This window comes from Capsella rubella, unplaced genomic scaffold (genome assembly GCF_000375325.1).
Source record: "Capsella rubella cultivar Monte Gargano unplaced genomic scaffold, Caprub1_0 scaffold_6, whole genome shotgun sequence".
Taxonomy (NCBI): Eukaryota; Viridiplantae; Streptophyta; class Magnoliopsida; order Brassicales; family Brassicaceae; genus Capsella; species Capsella rubella.
In genome coordinates, this window is record NW_006238918.1 from 15583238 (window position 1) to 15603785 (window position 20548).

At 33.0% G+C, this 20548-nt stretch overlaps 4 protein-coding genes across 4 annotated transcripts; 2 read left to right on the forward strand and 2 right to left on the reverse strand.

Annotated features, from left to right (window-relative positions):
• The first annotated feature begins 738 nt into the window (after positions 1–738).
• Positions 739–2563, forward strand: LOC17881938 (putative S-adenosyl-L-methionine-dependent methyltransferase MAV_4873). The gene is made up of 7 exons (XM_023780499.1): positions 739–961; positions 1161–1315; positions 1407–1527; positions 1727–1851; positions 1940–2053; positions 2125–2295; positions 2359–2563. The coding sequence occupies exons 1-7, from the start codon at positions 784–786 to the stop codon at positions 2428–2430; spliced, it is 936 nt and encodes a 311-aa protein (XP_023636267.1). The 5' UTR covers positions 739–783; the 3' UTR covers positions 2431–2563.
• On the reverse strand, positions 2431–6281 carry LOC17884196 (uncharacterized protein C57A7.06). Its single transcript, XM_006287002.2, has 11 exons — positions 5973–6281; positions 5531–5660; positions 4964–5445; positions 4610–4828; positions 4210–4524; positions 3810–4112; positions 3630–3704; positions 3473–3550; positions 3005–3385; positions 2798–2929; positions 2431–2706 (listed from the first exon to the last, which is right to left on the reverse strand). The coding sequence occupies exons 1-11, from the start codon at positions 6237–6239 to the stop codon at positions 2545–2547; spliced, it is 2544 nt and encodes an 847-aa protein (XP_006287064.1). The 5' UTR covers positions 6240–6281; the 3' UTR covers positions 2431–2544.
• Positions 6282–6654: 373 nt separating this feature from the next.
• Positions 6655–10903, reverse strand: LOC17882585 (poly [ADP-ribose] polymerase 2). The gene is made up of 18 exons (XM_006286312.2): positions 10703–10903; positions 10344–10605; positions 10038–10183; positions 9874–9955; positions 9464–9696; positions 9114–9240; positions 8853–8908; positions 8693–8766; positions 8549–8595; positions 8419–8468; positions 8245–8307; positions 8069–8149; positions 7862–7972; positions 7638–7713; positions 7381–7523; positions 7183–7256; positions 6948–7053; positions 6655–6869 (listed from the first exon to the last, which is right to left on the reverse strand). Exons 1-18 carry the CDS (start codon positions 10784–10786, stop codon positions 6777–6779), a joined length of 1908 nt encoding a protein of 635 aa, XP_006286374.1. The 5' UTR covers positions 10787–10903; the 3' UTR covers positions 6655–6776.
• An 8270-nt stretch (positions 10904–19173) lies between these two features.
• Positions 19174–20066, forward strand: LOC17883907 (protein SENESCENCE-ASSOCIATED GENE 21, mitochondrial). Its single transcript, XM_006288902.2, has 2 exons — positions 19174–19483; positions 19589–20066. The coding sequence occupies exons 1-2, from the start codon at positions 19410–19412 to the stop codon at positions 19797–19799; spliced, it is 285 nt and encodes a 94-aa protein (XP_006288964.1). The 5' UTR covers positions 19174–19409; the 3' UTR covers positions 19800–20066.
• The last annotated feature ends 482 nt before the right edge of the window (positions 20067–20548 follow it).

The following is a 20548-nucleotide window of genomic DNA, read 5'->3' on the forward strand; positions in this document are numbered from 1 at the left end:
TGTACAGATATTTTCTGGTCTATATATGTATATTTGTTTATGTGTAAATATGTTTATATGTAGTTGTTTTTCTTTGTACAAATATTTGATGTACAATGATATGTTACTATACAGTTGTCTGTCTGTACAGATATCTGAAATAGTAAAATTGTACTATTTTGCTAATTGTGAATAGTAAATGTACTATCTTTATAATTATGTTTCAAAAACGTACTAGTTTGCCAACACACCTTTTTTTTTATTGCTTGTGATTATTTTTAGTTAAGTCATATAATTTCATAGAAACAAACTTCAAATTTTACATTATGTGTATTGTTGCGGGATAGTTGATACATTTAGACGACCATGCTTTAAGATATACAAATTTACGTTCACTTAAACTGAACATAGGGTGAAGATAGGCATATCGATACTAACTATTAATAACATAGATCCATCTAACTAATAATAACAATAAATTAATTAATGATGCATAAATAGACATATCTTAACCACTATGGACTATAGTAAGAGAGAACAAATATGTCGACCAAGAATTGAAAATGTTGTAGAGATGGGCATGTCGATGTCTCTTCCAAAATAAGAATTTACAATGAGAAGCATATTTGAACTATGATCAACTAAGCATAAAGTGGTTCTCCATACTGAAACGGAGACGTAGTAGCTTCCTGACAAAATACTAATTATGGTCAACTACAATTTACTATGTATTTGAACCCTCCTTCTCAATCAGAGGTGTTTAGCTTCTTCCATCGCCATCCAAAGTCAACGACATTATTACGGATGCAGAGTCTATGTGTTCCTTCTCCTCTGCACTTTCCGGCCACCGCACTCCGTCGCTGTCGGACTCCGACGTCCGCCGTTCGTTTGGTGAGAGCAGAGCGCAGGGAAGAGAACGACCCTTTGATTCAATCAGCTCTAGATTCAGCTTCTCTTCGTCTGAGAGAAACCAATCGAACAGGCAAGCCATCTCTCTCGTTTTCTACTAATAGACTTCAATTTTCAACTTCTATAGGATTCTCCCGAAATTACCTTCGATATTGCTAATGTTTGTGTCTTGACCTTTTCTTAGGCATTTCGTCGAACACATACCGATATAGCTTTGATCAAATTGTTTCTTTAAGAAATTTGACTAAAAGGTTTCTAATTTCTACACGCAGCGCCTCTCGTCATCGACCCTTATGCCGCTTGCTTCTTACCTCCTTACGCAAAGAAGGAATTGGACATCCATGAACAACAACATTACTGTCTTGCAACAAAGTTTATCGATGACAAGTTGTTAGAAATAGCTAAACGCATTGATGGGCTAAAGCAGGTTACTTTACCTGCTTCTTGTGTCGTTCTCAAGCATGATTTTGATTTCAAGCTCTCTTTAGAATTATACAATGTATATCACATCTTTGCAGGTTGTCTTGTTCACAGATGGCATGGATACTCGACCTTATAGGCTTAATTGGCCAACTTCGACTATGATCTTTGATGTATCACCAGAAAAGGTTTTTGAAATTGCATCTGACAAGCTTCAAGGTTTGTGATTTGCTTTGCTTTGAAGCATCCATTTTGTTTCTCTGAGATATTTGGTTATTTACTACAAGAGAACATGGCTTGTTCGCTTTTAATCATACTTAGTTTCCTGGGACTCAGATGCTCCCTAGTTTTGTTTGGGATTGTTAAACATATATTCCATGGTTCAATGTTTCAATGTTGTTTCCTCTTATTAATTCAGGTGTGGGAGCTAGGATTCCTAAAGGTTGCTTATTCTTTCATATACCCGTGGAACCAGGGAACATAGAGCAACACTTACGCTCAAAAGGGTTTAGTGGGAATCGGCCGAGTATATGGGCACTGCAGGTGATATGTGTTTTTCGTTAAATCTCCCTCCTACCATGTAATTTACATGAGTGTTATATGCTATAATGATTGATTCTATTCATAACAGGGCTTACCTCTTGAGTCACAATCAGGATTTGAAGCTATTCTATCTGCCATTAGTAGCTTGGCCATGAATGAATGCTATCTAATTGGAGAATTTCCTACAAATATTACACTCCAGGTCACTTTCATATCTTAACCATCTTTGAACTTCCTTAAAAGTATCATTCCTTATGGCGGTGTTGAGTGCAGCCAGATTTGACAAAGTGGATGGAAAAACTGTTCATGAGCAATGGTTTTAGGGTGAAAATTGTTAACTATGAAGAGATTGCTGTGAGTTTAGGCGTTGTTTTACATTCACCAGTAGTAAACCATGACTCCGTTCTATTTATCGCACAACAGCTCAAGTTCTCAGATGATCAGGTAAATATCACATGATCTCTACATTATTACTTAATATCTCAATTAATTGTCAAAATCTTGCAGATGGAAACATGGAGACGAGAATTTCAAAGAGTGGAAGAAGATGGAGATGAACAAGGATTTGAAGAACTCTAATGAAGCAAACAAAACGTATTCTTTTATAAATAAGACAGATTACAAAGCAAAACATTTTCTCTTTCGGATCAAAATTTGGGTCTAAACAAGTTTGAGAATACAAAAATCTTGGAGCTAATTAAGCTTTGGTCTTTTGCTTGGACCTTTACCAGTTTTACTGCGATTTTTGGGTTTTTGTTTTCGATTGCTTCGATGGTGTTCGTCATCTACCTTCTCGTTGGGATTCACTTCCTCAAATTTGACCGGCTTAATTATCACACCAGCTTTTTTCACAACCTACGCACAAAGTTATTCCCACAAGGTCAAAATAGATGTAACAATTTGAGTCATGGGCACTTATGAGTTTAACAAATAAATAAAAAGGAACCTCTGGTCGGTTTAGTGCTCCAACAATAGTAGCAGGATTAAACTCGGGTCCTATAGGCATGCGCATGCTGTGTTCGAAAACTTCCTTAGATGTATATGGGAAAGGTAGAGTCTTTGTATGTAGTTTGTCAGCCTGTCAAAACAGATAATGTTAGCACAAGAAGGGATTATACAAACAGAAGGATTGGGATATCAAGCGAGACCTGACCTTTTTATCTACTTTTTCTGATATGATAACATGTTTGAGACGAGCATCTTTCCTTGTTTTGAGATCTTGCTCTCTCTTTTTATTTGCATCTTCATGTTCTCTAACCATCCATGAAGGTAAACCTCTCTTGTTTTGGATATTGGTCCATTGTCCCCAACCAGGTACTAGAACCGGTTTTTCCGGTTCAGGAACTTCCTGATTTAGAACCTCTTGCTTATCCTTCTCAAATTCATCTACAACATCATCACCAGCAAAAGCACGTTGTATAAGCTCTGCTTGAGAAGGAATTTCATAGGTTTCCTTTGAAGTAGATGTTAAAATCCCATCAACCATTTGTTCTGCTTCACTCTCAGAATCTTCACTTTCTTCATCTCTCGATTCCTTTGATAATTTTAATAAAAACACACTTAAGTAAGCAGAACAAAAGGATAAAACAGAAAAGTTTTGTTAAGTTTTAAGAATTGAAACCTTTTTATCTTGTCCCTTTGAAATTGGGCCATGAGACTTTGGAGGGTTTTTGGGTTCTGCATTTTGACAGCCTTTCATCTACACAACATAGAAAAGAAGTTAATCAAAGATACCACAAACAGAAACGAAGTCTAATTTGAAAATTGCCAAAGCAAACCTTCTTCCAAGAGCCTGCCGCAAATAAGGCAACATCAAAAGTTGTCTTAGAAGCTGGATTTTGAACATCATCGAACTTATAGGGAAAAAAAAAAATCAAACAAAATAATTGATATCAGGGATTTGAAAAGGAGAAAAGAGAGAAGCATTATGTATAACAGAATGAGAAAAACCATGATACCTCTGTTATGGCTCCAGCTTTTTTAGCAGGTGAAGCCGTATCTCTAACATCCCCTGAGTCATTATTTTCTATGCCTTCCATATCATTGTCACTATCACTGTTGTCATAAAAATTGTCTGAGTCCCTTTTAGACTCTTTTGGAGCTTCGACCTTAGCAGTGGCACCAAATACTCTTCTACCACTAACATCAGCAGACTTTTTAGAATTTTCTTCTCCACCAGTATTCTCCCACTCTTCATACTCCTCAAGTGCACGTTTAGCTTCTTCATTAGCTTCCTCGTTTTTCTTTTTCATAGCACGAGACTAATCAAGCCAAAAACATTAGACTTAGTTTAGCGAATGAAGGAAAACCAGGTAAAAGAATATCAAAAATGTTTTGAGAAAGCAAAGCAAGAATTACCATGAAAGGTAATGAAAGAAGACCAGAATTGGGTACTTCATCATCTTCCACAGTTTTCAGTGTCTTCTCCCTGGCCTTTGCTATCAATTTAGAAGGAGTATCCTGATCTGAACCATCATTCAACTCTTCCTCATCGTCGCTCTCATCACTGCTACTTCCATCGTTTGTGGAGTTCATCTTTCTAGACAAAGTAGCATTTATCTGAAGTTGTTCAGATATAGCTGCCCGAGTTCCATCGTATCTCACATTCAGTCCACGGCTTAACATGCGTTTGGCCCATTTTCCGGTGTTTTTGTGCTTCAACGTCATCCGTTCCTGCATAAGCACAAAAAACGACTATTTACTACTTGACAGTGTCTTGACGTGAAATTTAGTGCAGTTAGAAGAAATTTTAGAGAACCTCTACTCGTCTAGCCTCCTGCTTCATAGCCTCTTCTTTAGCCATTTCTGGGTCCATTAGTGCTCCCATTGCCGATTTCCTCAGGTCTTTGCCTTTCAGGCGATGATAAGTTTTAGACTTAATCTTCTTGATACGTTTACTTTTCAGCTCATGGCGGAAGAGCAGGCTCCGCATCTTGGCAATGTGGTTACGGTACTTGATGTGGTCTTCCATCGACACCTGCCAGATCAAAAGTAAAATCCAAAAAGTTACATTAGAAATTCATATAAACTTATCTACAATGCAGCCACATGCCAGATCATTCTATAAGTTAAATAAGCTGTGTGCAGGAAAGAACTAGATCACAGAACTTGCCTCGTTCAATTCAAGAAGCTTAGTGCCATCTTCTTTGTGAGCCTCCCCAAGCTCATTATCATTGAGTACAGAAGCCATTTTCTTCTCAAATTCAGTCCTGGGTTGAAATTCTGATGCTATTGCGCCAACTGTAGAGTACCCAAGATTGACATCTTGGTTGAAGTAAACAGTTGGTGCCTCCCTATTCCTCTTGACCTGATGCACCCACTTACTAAACTCCTTGTCAACAAGTCCTTTCACAGCTTTCCGTTCCAGTCTTTCTCGTTCTGGCTTTGGCAGAGGAGCATGAACAACAGCTTGAGTATCTTTCTGCATCCGGGAGATCCTCTTATTTAGGTCGTTATACCCAGGTTTTCCTTGAAGAGGCGCTAAAAGGTCTTCAACTGTGAGGAGGCCTCTACCCTCCAGAACATCACGGGTAGGATTGAACTCAGACTCTGGATACGCTTCAGTATAGAGTACAGGTTTTCTCTTACTCTCTCCTGAAAAAAAGAAAACATAGGATGTTATTAATATACACAGCTGAAGATAAAAGGGAAAATCTGAGAAGAAAGTCTCAGTCTTTACCTTGAAAGGCTGCACTTGGCATTCCAGTGAGAGACTGCAACATCCGTGTGTGTCTATCATCATCACCTTCACCTTCCTCATTGTCGCTGTTCCCACCATCGTCATCATCATCTGACTCCACATTTTCATCCTATATTGATATATAGACAATTTTATCAGTAAGACATACACATACCAAGGAAAAACAACTGCCAAATCCAGATCTTAAGTAGTACTCTCATTACCATTCTATCAATTAAGAACTTTTTAAAATCTCAATTTCAATGCACCAATGGTTATCGCGTTATTGCTTAAGCAAATTCCCAAAAACAAAAACCCTAATTGACCTACAAACTAAACTCCAAAACCCCAAATTCATCTCGTCTTCTTATCACTAAAGTTAAAAACTTGCAATTCCACAGAGTGGTGGCGGCGGCGTATTCGCGAAGAGAAAGAAAGAAACCTCGAAATCTTCAGGAAGCTCGTATTCGTAGTTATCGACGCGGTCGTAGCGATTGTTCTTCCTGGACTCTTCCTCAGGTACACCTTCTTCGTACTCATACAAATCGACGTTTGCGTCATCGGAATCAATCTCGTCGTCTTCTTCGTCAGAGTTCAAAGGACGCTTCTCATTGGCAATAGTCTTCAGTATAGAGTTAGGCAAGTGAGGACCTTTCCGCTTTTTATTCTTAGCTAGGTCTTTCGAAGTAGATCTCCTCTTTTCTCCCATGGCTGCCTCTTGTCTTTCTTTTGCACAAACTCTGGTTGAGATTTTTCGTAGGGTTTCTCTTTCTATTAAATACTAATCAAATCGAGTTTCAGAGTAAACTTGTTTTAACAAGAAAAAGGAAAGTAAATAATTGAATATATATATTTTTAAACCATGATTTCTCAACCATATACCAACTAAACCGGATAAAATTCAGCATGGTTTGTGGTTTTGCTGACCGATAAACGATTAAACCATTTTTCGTCAAAATTAGATTAGGGAGTTTGAAAAAGCAGTACAACAAAATCCCAATGATTGGGTATAAAATATACATATACCAACTAAACCGGATATAATTCGACATGAATTCCGGTTTTATTGAAAAATATAAGAGCAAACCGTTTTTTCGTCAAAAACTTAAAGAAGTGGGGAAAAATAAATAAATCATTGGGTAAAAATCCCAAGCCAATTATAAAAGCTACTCGAATATTTGTAAGAAATAACAATTGTTGGGATTTTGGTAATTAGTTGTTGATGTCCAAAAAATATACACAAGTGTTAGCGCTTGTAGTTGAATTTGACTTGGATCACATAACGCATCTTGATTTGTTCCACATTGTACACTATATATTCGTTGTACAACAACATCCCCTGCAAAAACAAATGTATTAGATTTGGCTTTCTTTTGGGAGAGTTAGAGTTTGTGAATGTGTTGAAGCAAAGCACAACCTTGGGGCATGAACGTTCCACTGGTTTGCCAAGTGGAACAACAACACCGTCTTCTAGTGTTTGAGACTCGGATGGGTTTGGTGCTGTTTTCCCCACACCTTTTGTGCTGCAACCATCAGTCAATTATAATATCAGGGTTCATATAAGTACAGTACAATAACCGTAACTCATAAAATTCTTTGTGTTTTGGGATATAAGGAACTTGTGTGAAATATGAAAGAGATTATCCGTGTACCTTAGCTTCCCCGGGGGTAAATTATCCGCGTTATAATCTGAATATAGGAGTTCATTCATGTCTCCCAAAGCAACCTAGAGAAATATATATCATTAGAAGCCATAAACCGAGATATGTTGAATGCGATAAAGAGGTCCTCTTGATAAACAGGAGTTTGGTTGATTTCCGTTTGAAATGAGCAATAGAGAGTATATATACCTCACAGAGGAGTAGAACGCCATCATTAGCACCGTGGTTAGCATAGCAATAGTTCGCGCTCTTGGAGAACATATCAGCAAAGTAAACCCCTTTACCAAACATGTAACCAGTTACAGGCGCTTCAGGAGGAGCTATCCGGAGACCTGTTTGGTGCCTCATAGAAGTTTAATTCAGTATGCAATTGAAAATCCTCCAACAAAGAAGACAAAAAGGAGACACTTAGAGACAGCAAAATGAAAAACAGAGAAACTTGTTACCTTGAGATAAAATCCCGGCCCAGTTAGTGAGACGTGACCCATGCCAGAGTAGCATCCTGTTCTTCGAATTTGAAAACTACCAAGAAAAATTTAAGTCTCAGTGCAAAATTAATAAATTAGATTAACGTGTACAGTACTAACAGGAAAAATTTAAGTCTCAGTGCCAAATTAAGAAATTAGATTAATGTGTACAGTACTAACAGGCTTGAAATCCCATAGCATACCTGTTGGAATCTTTCAGCTTCAACACCTCTTGAAGCTCTAAATAGTTGAGCAATCTCAACTGTGTATCCCGAATGCGTTTTTGCATGAGTGTTCTCCATGTAGCTGGCAACCTGATTTTGGTTTTAAGGAGTAGACACCAAAAGGTTTAAAACACAAACATGTCGAAGTACTCATGATTGTGCAAAGTTCACAAACCAAAAAATTACCATAGAGAACTCTTCTGAATCGGCTCCTACTGGCGTCAAACCACAATTAAGTTGCTGGTAGTGATAATATAAAGGATCATCCTACAGCCATTGCAAAAAAAAAAAAATGTCATGTCATCAGAGAACTATACTGACTGACTTTCATGCCTCCAAAACACATAGACTGACTGACTTACCTTCAATCCTGGGTCGACCGACAACAACTTTGTAGCAAGTTCAATTTCACCTAATGCTTCAACCTTACATTGTAAAGTGATATATTAAATACAACAAAAAACATGTAGCACTCAACCATTAATTTCTGAAGACCAAAACTAGTCAAGTAGGAAAGAAACAGTACAAAGAGTTACCATTTCTATTTTCTGTTTCAACTTTTGAGGAGTGTCGATAACAAACTGACCTGTTACAACTCAGAATTCGGACGTTAGTGAATATCTTTATCTTAAACTTAAGCACAGTATAAAATGCATATGTACTTACTCATTTTCTTAAAACCAAAATCATGTGGTATCACAGTATAGAACTCTCTGCATCAATAATGACACTACGTTAGACTAGTTCAAATCTAATCTCTTTGTGCAAAACAGTTATATAATCAACTCTAGCAATTAACAAAAAGCATACCCACTCAGTTCCTCAAGCCTCTGTCTATCAAACCGCTCAATCACCTCTGATATTCTCTTCAACACTTCATAACCCTATATATATCGAAGAGAGACTATTATGTGATATCACAACAAAACTATTATTTACAGAAATGAGACCAAACAGATACTACTTTTACCTTTGAAATTGTGGACTTGCTTATCTTACCAAGTGGCAATTTGTTAGCGTTATATCCTTCAGTTACAAAAATTTAAATATATGAGAGGTTAATGACAGAAAATGGATAGGGAAAAAGGTGGGAAGTACAAACTCAGATAATGGGAGACCAGAACTAGGAAATAATATATCAGACATAAAAGCAAATGAATCTCAACCACAGCTAATTTTGCCAAATGGATACCATCATTTGAATGAAGTGATAAAAGTAAGACTTACGAACCTATTTCCATCATGTGCTGTGCCATCATGCTGACATTACATATAAGAGAAATGAACTTGGCAACCCGACTATCTAGTTTTGAATTTTCAGGTTTAACTTCGGAAGATGAATTGGGAATATCATTGACCTGAGTAAAAAGAATTGTGAACTAAGAGTAAGTGCCCATTTGAACAATGAGAAAAATTATAACTGCAATTGAACAGGGTAAACAAAATGTTAGTTCAATTTAAAAAGTTTGTTCAAGAAGTAGATATGTACTCAAGACCTCATTGTAGCAGATCCTTTGGAGCATATACCATAATACCACACAACAAATTTTAAGAATGGATTGCAGGTTCCAAAAGACTCACCGATGAATCATTCTCTTTTCCGTAATCCATTTCAAGCCATGTATAGGACTTGGGATGAGAAATAAATTCCTTTCTATCAGACCAATAATTCTTTGTCTTGTCACAGAACTTATTGGTAAATATTTCTATTGCACGATCGCATGAGTCAAAAGGCCCATCTAACTTACTTTGTCCTTTCACACCAACTCTTCCCCATCTAGTGTAAGCCATGTATGTCTTTTTAGTATCCGACTCTGCAAAAATGCGCAGTAGATTAGAGAATCATGATGGTGATTATTATCAAACCAAGAAGAATGACAAAGAGTCATCAAAATCTGTAACTGCTTCAGTAGGGTTTCAAGTTCTTCGAAAGTAGCAAAAACAGCCAAGAAACAAGGGAATTGAACTTTTTAAGATCTTGGAAGACTGACCTAGAACTTGTAGGGCAAAGAATTTGTTATTGTTATCCCTGACATTTGTCTGATTTAAGATGGCATCATAAACATCATCACCCTACAACATCCAACAAAATCCCAGTTTCTAACCACATTCATGAACAAGATGCAAAACTCAATACTAGGTTTAGAATCCTTACTCTTTGTAGAACATGGTACTGGCTCTTTATCTGATCAGGAATCCATTGATCCAATACAGCTGCACCCTTCTTTGTCGCTGTTACAATTTTCTCTTCTTTATTTTCTTCATCAAACCCATTTTTGTCATCTTCAGCTTCCTCTGTCCCTAGAAACACAATACAAAACACAATAGCAACATGAACATCGGCATAGAAACAATAATTAAACGAATTCACTATCTTCACAACAATAATTAAAGGAAGAAAAAAAAAACTCAATTTTTACCAAATTTCTCAATAGTCAAAGAGAATGAAACAACTCATTACCCGATTTGATTGGTGCTTTGGAGTCGTTATTAACGTCATTGCAGAGTCTCTCAAGAAGTTGTTTTTTGGTTCCTGTTGTATCTAAGCCTCTCTTAATAGCTTCCTCTCGCAACTCCTTCACAATCATCCCACGAAATTCGCCAATCGCAATCAATTTGTTCGATTCATCAGTATCATCCGAAGAATCTCGGTTCCTTTTCCCCTTGTTCTTCGATTCTTCCTTCTTAGTGTCTTCTGCGATAGCCTCTTCAAGCCTCTCTACCTGCACGAAGACACCCAAAAAGCAAATTCGAATATTAACAAACAGAGAAGAAAGAGTTCAAAGCAAAAAAAAATCGAACCAGAGATTAGAGAGTTACCAGAATGGCTTTGACTCCGGTAGTACTGAGTCCACGCTCGGCGAGTTTTGAACGGAGTTCATCGACTTTGAGCTTGCTCGCCATCTTCTTCTTCGAATAAGTTCGTCAGAAAGGGAATGAGACTGAGGAAGATAAAATGATTCTATGGTTTTCTACAGAAGCGAGTTCGCGCGAGCATTTGAAGAGTCTTCTTCTTCTTCATCAATGGCTTCCCTTGAAAGCTTTAGGGCTTTTCAAATTTAGTTTTTAAAAAAATTGAAAAATGTTTTCGTTGATTTTTGCAGATTTTGCCCATATAACTTTTAAAGTTTGAAAATACCCCAAACTTTAGGATTCATTCCTAAACCCACCCACGATCCTTTCAACTAATATAATCCAGACTTTTTTCTTTTTGGTCAACTTATAGAATCCAGACTTTATTTCCTACTATCTCTTATGATACACTATTTATTAATCGCTGAGCATATATATTATATATACAGTCAAACCTCTATAAATTAATAATGTTGGGACCATGAAAATCTATTAATTTATAGAGGTATTAATTTATCGATAAATTAATAATTATTAATTTATAGAGAGATATTCCTAATTTGGAAAATATTTTCAAAACAATATTTAAAAATAAGATTTAATCATGATAATTAGTATTTTATATAATCAATTACAAATAAAACAAGAATTATTATGTATTAAAGAGAATGCTAAATATTTTTCACATAGTAAAATATTAGAAATAAATTCTAACAAAAACTAATGTGTCTATATATACATATATTTTGAAAATTTTACCTAATTATTAATTTATAATATTGATGGGACCATATATTTACAAAGGATTTTCAAAAAATTTATTATCTTATTATTTTATCGAAATGTGTCTAAAATTACACTGGTCCCAAGTTGGGACCGGAGAAATTTATTAATTTATAGAGATTATTAATTTATCGAGTATTAATTTATAGAAGTTTTACTGTATGTATTACACCATTAAAAATAAACGTAATTACGAAAACTATAATATAACAGGCAAACACTTTTTTTTTTTACTAGCTCTAATTTTACAATTTTATTTATAATATAGTTTAAGGAACATTTTGAAAATAACATTGTTAAACCGTGATAATTATTAAAACTGACACAAATTATACAATAGTAGTTTAGTTATTGGCGCAAATGGTTCGCCACTAATCATTTTCCAAGGACAACGTGCATACGAATTATAGGGTATCGTAAACATATTAACTGGAATAGGGTTGACTGATATAAATCATGATCACAATTCTTTTATTAGAGAGATATATAATTCAGGTTTCTTTATTGAAAAATAATTAGTATACAACATGTTAATCAAGGTCTTAACTCTTGACACTAAACGATCATGATCACAATTCTTAACACTAAGTTAAACATGTTAAACGTTAACGTTTTCTTACTAACTTACATTTTCAAATATTTGTGAAACAACTTTTAACAGTTTCAAGGGGAAAACTTTAAAAGTAAACGTTTAAACCGTAACATTTTTTCTAACTGTATATTTTCAATTTAATATACGTGTGGACACAAGTTGAACTTATAACACCAACACTAAATTTTTGTGAAAAAACTTTAAAATATTTTGCTATTAAAAACACTTAACATTAAAAAAAAGTATTTAAAACATTATTGGTGAAAAAACCTTTAAAAAGTTAAATTCAAATGTTAAACTTAACATTTTTACGAACTAATTATTTTTAAACTTAAGTGTTTCATTTTAAATAGGTTTTACACATGTTGAATAAACACCAAATTTTGCGGACCCGAATGACGTGACGGGATGCTAAATTGGATTTGTTCTCAAAATATTTGAAATTAAAACACTTAACTTTGAAAACATTTGGCTAGTAAAAACATTTAGCATTTAAAAAGAGTATGTAAAACTTTATTGGTGAAAAAACTTCATTATGGTAAATGAATAAAAAGACTTGAGAGAGACGACTAGAGATCGATCCTTAACATTGTCTTGAAACAAAAGCAATTAATCATAGCTTCTAAAGTCTGCAATCCCAAATTTCATAACAACTGATCATGAATTTTATCGATATCAATTATGCAAAAAAAAAAGTGTGATAAAAAACGACTTACCAATATATTTTGACTACGAAGGTTTCAATTAATCCCAACTTCTAAACTCTGCAGTCCCAAATTTTCTAACAACTGATTATGGATCTCATCGATATCAATTATGCAAAGAAAAAAAAAGTGTGATAAAAAAACGACTTACTGATATGTTTTGACTACGAAGGTTTAGGATAAAAACAGAAACGAAAAGAGAGAGTCGTATACAGTAAAACCTCTATAAATTAATACTCGATAAATTAATAATCTCTATAAATTAATAAATTTCTCCGGTCCCAAGTTGGGACTAGTGTAATTTTAGACATATTTCGATAAAATAATAAGATAATAATTTTTTTGAAAATCCTTTGTAAATATATGGTCCCAACAATATTATAAATTAATAATTAGGTAAATTTTTCAAAATATATGCATATATAGACACATTAGTTTTTGTTAGAGTTTATTTCTAGTATTTTACTATATCAAAAATAGTTAGCATTCTCTTTCAAGGCATAATAATTATTATTTTCTTTGTAATTGATTATATAAAATACTAATTCTCATGATTAAATCTTATTTTAATTATTTTTTTGAAAAAACTTTCCAAATTAGGAAAATCTCTCTATAAATTAATAATTTATCGATAAATTAAAACCTCTATAAATTAATAGATTTTCATGGTCCCAACATTATTAATTTATAGAGGTTTTACTGTATATAACTTTTTTTTTTCTTTGTTCAACTATTTTCCGTTTTTTTAAAGAATAGATTAACATATCGTTTTAGATTTAGTTAAATTATTAAACCACTGTTTTAAATATTTTAAATTCTCATGATATTCAAACGTCGTTAAAAGATTTAATCAAATATGTGAAAATTCCAAACAATAAATAACTAACTAAAATTTGAAAAATAAATCCGAGGAAAACAAATAAATTCAGCAGCATTTTTCGTCCAAATTTTTTTTGTTAGGAATGTAAAATATAAAAAAACTTTAACAAAAAAAATGGAAAATCTACAAATTTTAGATCTTTGTGTGTGATTTGTTGCTATAAACATTATATTTATGTTAACAAAAACTCTATCAGTTAAAATATTATCAGCTGAAACTATCAAACTGTGTTAGAAATTCTATAAGAATAAAAAATCGCGACGACAAAAAAAAGAAAAAAAAAAGAATAAAAAATCGCATACTTATGAACTAAATTTCCTACTTTGTACGTTTCTTTCTGTGTCACATTATTTGTTTTGGTAATCTAATTTCAATTGACAATAAGTCAATTGTCAATACCAACGACTTACAACAATATTGAAGTCTATGCTGATTGGTTATATATTTCAAAAAGTTTTAAATCTGTATTAGCTGTTTGACCTGTGTCGATTTGGTTGTGACTTGTGTATTAAACCACTTCCGTAACACGCCATAAAACATAAAACTTTCATGTTTTACATCTTTAAGAAATAGTACATTACCATGGAGAAAAACAAAACAAAAAGAACAAAAAAAAAACATTATTTCTTTGTTCCGAAGAAAGCAAAGATTATGATCACAATTCTTAACACTAAAGTTAAACATGTTAAGGTTTTAACGTTTTCTTACTAACTCAACACTTTCAAATATATTATTTTTTTTTGGTAAGAAACACTTTCAAATATTTGTGAAATTTAAATTTAATGTTAAAACCTTAACATTTTTAACGGGAAAACTTTAAAAGTAACATTAAGTGTTTAAACCGTAACATTTTTCTAACGGTATGTTTTCAATTTAATATACGTGTAGACACAAATTGAACTTATAACACCAACACTAAAATATTTGGCTATTAAAAACACTTAACATTAAAAAGGTATTTAGAATATTATTGGTGAAAAAACTTTAAAACGTTAAATCAAGTGTTAAACTTAAACATTTTTACGAACTAATTATTTCAAAACTTTAAAACGTTAAATCAAGTGAAAAAACTTAAACGTTAAATCAAGTGTTAAACTTAAACTTTTAAATAGGTTTTCAAACTCGAATTTTTTACACATGTTGAATAAACACCAAATTTTACGGACCCGAATGACGGGACGGGAAGCTAAATTCGATTTGTTCTCAACATATTTGAAATTAAATCACTCAAGTATAAAAAAAAAATTAAAAAATTATTTGTGAATAAAATTGAATAAAATTTACGTGTTAACATTTTTACCAACTAATTATTTTCAAGCTTAAGTGTCTTAATTTAAATAGGTTTAAACATGTTGAACTTATGACACCAAAACTTACGGACCCAAATGATGGGACGGGATGCTAAGTTGGATTTGTTTACTACATATTTAAACTTAAAACACTTAAGTTTGAAAATATTTAGCTAGTAAAAACACTTAGTATTATAAATAAAAAAAATTAAAACATTATTTGTGGATAAAATTTACGTGTTAACATTTTTACCAACTAATTATTTTCAAACTCAAGTGTCTTAATTTAAATAGGTTTAAACATGTTGAACTTATGACACCAAAACTTACGGACCCGAATGATGGGACGGGATGCTAAGTTGGATTTGTTTTCAACATATTTAAACTTAAAACACTTAAGTTTGAAAATATTTAGCTAGTAAAAACACTTAGTATAAAAAAAAAATTAAAACATTATTTGTGAATAAAATTTAGGTGTTAACATTTTTACCAACTAATTATTTTCAAACTTAAGTGTCTTAATTTAAATAGGTTTAAACATGTTGAATTTATGACACCAAAACTTACGGACCCGAATGATGGGACGGGATGCTAAGTTGGATTTGTTTTCAACATATTTAAACTTAAAACACTTAAGTTTGAAAATATTTAGCTAGTAAAAACACTTAGTATTATAAAAAAAATTAAAACATTATTTGTGAATAAAATTTAGGTGTTAACATTTTTACCAACTAATTATTTTCAAACTTAAGTGTCTTAATTTAAATAGGTTTAAACATGTTGAACTTATGACACCAAAACTTACGGAACCGAATAATGGGACGGGATGCTAAGTTGGATTTGTTTTCAACATATTTAAACTTAAAACACTTAAGTCTAAAAATTGAGATATTTAGCTAGTAAAAACACTAAACATTGAAAAAAAAACATTATTTTTGAAAAGGAAAACAAAAAAAAGTTAAATTATCTTTTCTGTCGTTAAAAGTTAAATTTTACTTGTGAAAATATTTAGCTTGTAAAAACACTAAACATTGAAAAAACATTATTTTTGAAAAGGAAAAAAAAAATAAAAGTTAAATTTTATAAAAGTTAAATTATTATTTTTGTCGTTAAAAGTTAAATTTAACTTGTAAAAATATTTAGCTTGTAAAAACACTTTATATTAAAAAAGTATTTTAAAATATTATTTGTGAAAAGCCGTTTGTTTGTTTACGAAAAAAAAAACAGTTATAAAAAAAAATACAAGGAAAGAAAAAGGAAATTTGTCGACAAAAAAAAAAAAAAAAAAAAAAAAAAAAAAAAGGAAAGAAAAAGGAATTTAAGAATGGGATACCTCGTGCAGCAGTTTTGTGACGATATTGTCTAAAAACAAATCTGGGCCTCTTTCAGGCTACAGCCCATCTAGCTTCTTTCATGTACAAGAAACAAAGCTGTGTCAGAAGAAACAAGAAGACGACTCTGCTAGTGATTGAATTGAACATAGCACAATTTTGAGAAATTGAACAAGTTTTATGCTACTTAACGATTTTGAGAAATTGAGCAATATTACCATATCCAAATTCACAACCTCCTTTAACAGTTAAACACTCGTATCAAAATTTGCCTATTTGGGTCTAAGAAGCCTGAAACTAGAAAACCTTTCTCCAACAAAAAAAAATAAGCCAAGGACAAAGAAGAGAGAAGAAACCTGAGTATCCGCCAAGGATGATGGGTGGTAGCGTGATTCTCCACCAAATAGAGAGTCTCAGTTTTGTACTTGTACACTAGTGGCAACCTCTGTCTTTGCTTCTCTATATTCACATGTGTAGCCCCTAAAACTACAAATTTTGAACCCATTAAGTGATATATAATAGGGATCTACGTACGGCAGAACAAGTACAAACATCAAATAAAGAAGAGAAGAAGATGGACATACCTAGAAGAAGAAGAAGAAGAAGAGGATGCGAGACATGAGAAGACACTATTGCCTCCTTCATCATCATCTTGGTATCTCTGTCGGTCATTGACTCACTGGTTTCCAAATCACCAGCTTTAGTTTTTTGTCTTCTTCGAGTTTATTTTCTCTCTTTATTTTGCAGCGACGGTGATCAAGAAGAGAATTGCATAAAGTTTGGTTTTGGTTTGGAAGAAGAAGAGAAGAAATTGAAAAAGATGATGGTAGAGATTGATTCAGCTTTCGCTTTGAGAGTATTTAATAAAAGACCAAAGGGTTTGTTTCTTCGAATAAAAATGTAAACTTTCTATTTGTTTCCTTTTTCATATTTATCTCTGAACGGTCGAGAGATCTGGACCGTTTATTTTCATTAATCCCGTTGCAAATGTAAAATCGGACGGTGATCATATCTATTTGTAAACGGTAAGTTTTTGAAAGATTTATGTGGGACAGGATTTACCTCTCTGCTACAAAACAGTGAAACGCCCACTCATTACAAAACAAAAGACTATTAAAAAACCACATACAGTAGTAGTTGTGGATTCATATGCAAATGTAAAAGACCATTAACTCGATGGAGACCGCAACTCTATTCATGTGTTTTATGATATATGTTACGCACATCGTCAAAACTAAAACACACATGCATGTTTAATTGTAATCTCATAATCTGCATATAATAACCACGAGTATAGAATATCGATAACGACATACAGTATAAGAATTAACAGAGGTCCAATTCAGAAAAAGCTTGGATTCACCGATTTGGTTTTTCAACATTAATCGGCTCATCTCATTTATATATACGTTCGAGTTTCAAAAATTTATATATTAGAAAATCAAAAGCTCTAGCAAATTTGGATGGGTTCGAGTTCAGCCTTAAAAAATTGGTTAGATGATAGGATAACTATTCAGATTCGAAATTCACATGAAACAAGTAACTTTCGGGTAAGCCATGTAAAAGACCAGAGAGAGTTAGCGAGATTTTGACCAAAGAAATTAAACAACAAATAGGTAGAGAGAACATGCAAAAAAGCCAAAAACAAAAAAAAAAAGACATGACGAATGTTCAATGGTGTGTATATCAGATGGAGCGAACCAACGAACTACATGTTCTCACTTCAGTTACCAAACAGCCTAACATTACACCCTGTCCTGTCCTTATCCCAAATTAAAGTTGTACTTCTTTTTTCTTCTTTTTATTTTTGCTCATACTTGGTAATTATTTTTTGTATGTAATGGTAGTAAGTAGTAACTCAGATTTATAGCATCTCGAGAACTCCAACAACAAATTGCTTACGATACAGAATGAATTAATAAAAAAAAAAAGAGGAACGAAGATGCGAAGTAGAAAAAGAAAACAAGATGCTGGTTGTTGTGTCTGTGATACCAAGAAGCTGGGGGCGAAACCACGAAGCAAAGAACCACTTCCACGATGCAAGTGGACTTTGGTCGTCAAGAAGAACCAATGAGAAGCAAACTTCCACCGCCTCAAAATATCATATTACGTATTTTATTCTGATTCTTATTACTATTAAATATATACAATAGACAAATAGTACTCCTAATTTGGAAAGACGAAAATATGTGGTTTTTTTTTATGCTGATACAACACTCAACGTTATTTAAAATAATACTTGAAACTAGGAGCTTTTAACCAATGGCATATCGACATGCTAAATCACAAATTCATAATCTATTCGAACTCTCTCTCTCTCACTTTTCCTAATTTTACACACATCTGTCTACAGTCTACATGTCCATCAGCATCAATCATTAAACATTTCGTATAATTTATTCATTTTAATTTCCTTAAAAGCGTTCGTTATTTTTCAGAATTGCCCATTTATAAAAGAATATTGGATAATAATTCTGGAAAAATCTTTGACAAGGAAAAAAATTATGGAAATTTTTCATTTTTTTTTCGGGTCAGACATTATAAGTCACATATTTTTTTTTTAAAGTCAGATATTTAAAAATCTAATTAAAGCTTATATATTTAAATTAAAAAGTCTAAATTTGACTTGATGAAAATAAAAAATAGAAGGGCTTCTTTGTTGACAAAAAAAAAAAAAAAAAAAAAGAAAAATAAAATAAAAGGCAAAGCTAATAATGGGTCAACAAAGGACTCAAAGGCCAGAATTGACGCAGTCGTTTATGGTAAGTAGTGAGAAGACAATTTCGGAGTCACTTCCCTTTTATTATTTGCCTACCTCTCTCCTCTTCCCCTTGCCTCTATATAAACCTTCCTCTCCTCTTCCTTCTCTTCTCATCCCCTTCAAGCCATTCTCCAAAATCAATCATACTTGAGAGAGAGAGAGAGAACACAGACGAAACTTAGTTTCTTCATTCTCGTTGTCGTAGAGATTCTTCCTTCCTCCCGAATAAATCTCTCCTTCTGCGGCGGCGATAAAGAAGCAAAACAAAAAACAAAAGTTTCAACCTTTAACTCTCTGTTTTCTTCTCTCTTTCAAGAACCCACATACTTCGAAAATGGCTCGTTCTCTTTCTAACGTTAAGATCGTTTCTGCTTTCCTCTCTCACGAACTCTCCAATGCTATCTTCCGGTATGTTTCTATTGTCTCTGTTTTTTTTTCAAGTTATGCTCTGTTTTTTGTAGTTATGCTCTGTTTTCTAAACGGTGTCCTTTCTTTTTTTTTTTTTTTTAACAGACGTGGTTATGCGGCGACGGCGGTGCAAGGGAGCGGAGGAAGAAGCGGAGCTGTTACTTCGGCTGCGATGAAGAAGAAGGGAGTGGAAGAATCAACCCAGAAGATTTCATGGGTTCCAGATCCCAAAACCGGTTATTACAGACCCGAAACCGGTTCCAACGAGATTGACGCCGCTGAGCTTAGAGCAGCTCTCTTGAACAACAAGCAGTGATTAGTTAACTTTTTCTTTTTTTCAGTATAAAAAAAAGAAGATTAATTATTTGATGTTAAATTTTTCAAGGTGTTTTGTTTGTTATTAAGAGGAGATTAGGGGAAGTGTGGGTAATGATCTGTTGCAGTGAACCCTATTTTCATCTGCTAAACTCGATTCTGTAATAAAATTGATTAGAGAGAACTATTTGGTTTCCTCTAAACTTGTAACAAAAATATAAGGATCGTTGGATGTATGATGTATCTTATATAATAGAGTTTTTTTTTTTCTAAATCATTTTATTCGATAGCCATTTCACAACTCCATAAACTTAAAATGTACATAAATTTAACTTTCAAATTGATTATAGAAATTTGTTGTTTATTACAAAACTATAAAAGGAGAATATTTTGGAATCCTAAAACAACAACAACAACAACAAAAAAATAAATATCGGGACGTTTTTTTTTTTTTTTTTAACATTATCACGACGTTTATACATATACTATTATACATATCTAACATGCAAAATGTTCTTTTTTTGGTAGAAACATGCAAAATGTTCTTGATTAAGGTTTGTTCAAACTTCCATTTAATTTAAAATAATTCAGACAAAAACAAATCAGTTAATTCTTGTATGAATTCATAACATCATCTAGTGGATGAAACTATAGGTTTCACTTTCACTTTTACCATTACAAAGTAGCTATGATATTTTGTTGTTGTATCATTCCAATTTTCAACTGATTTTTAAAGACAATACTAAAATT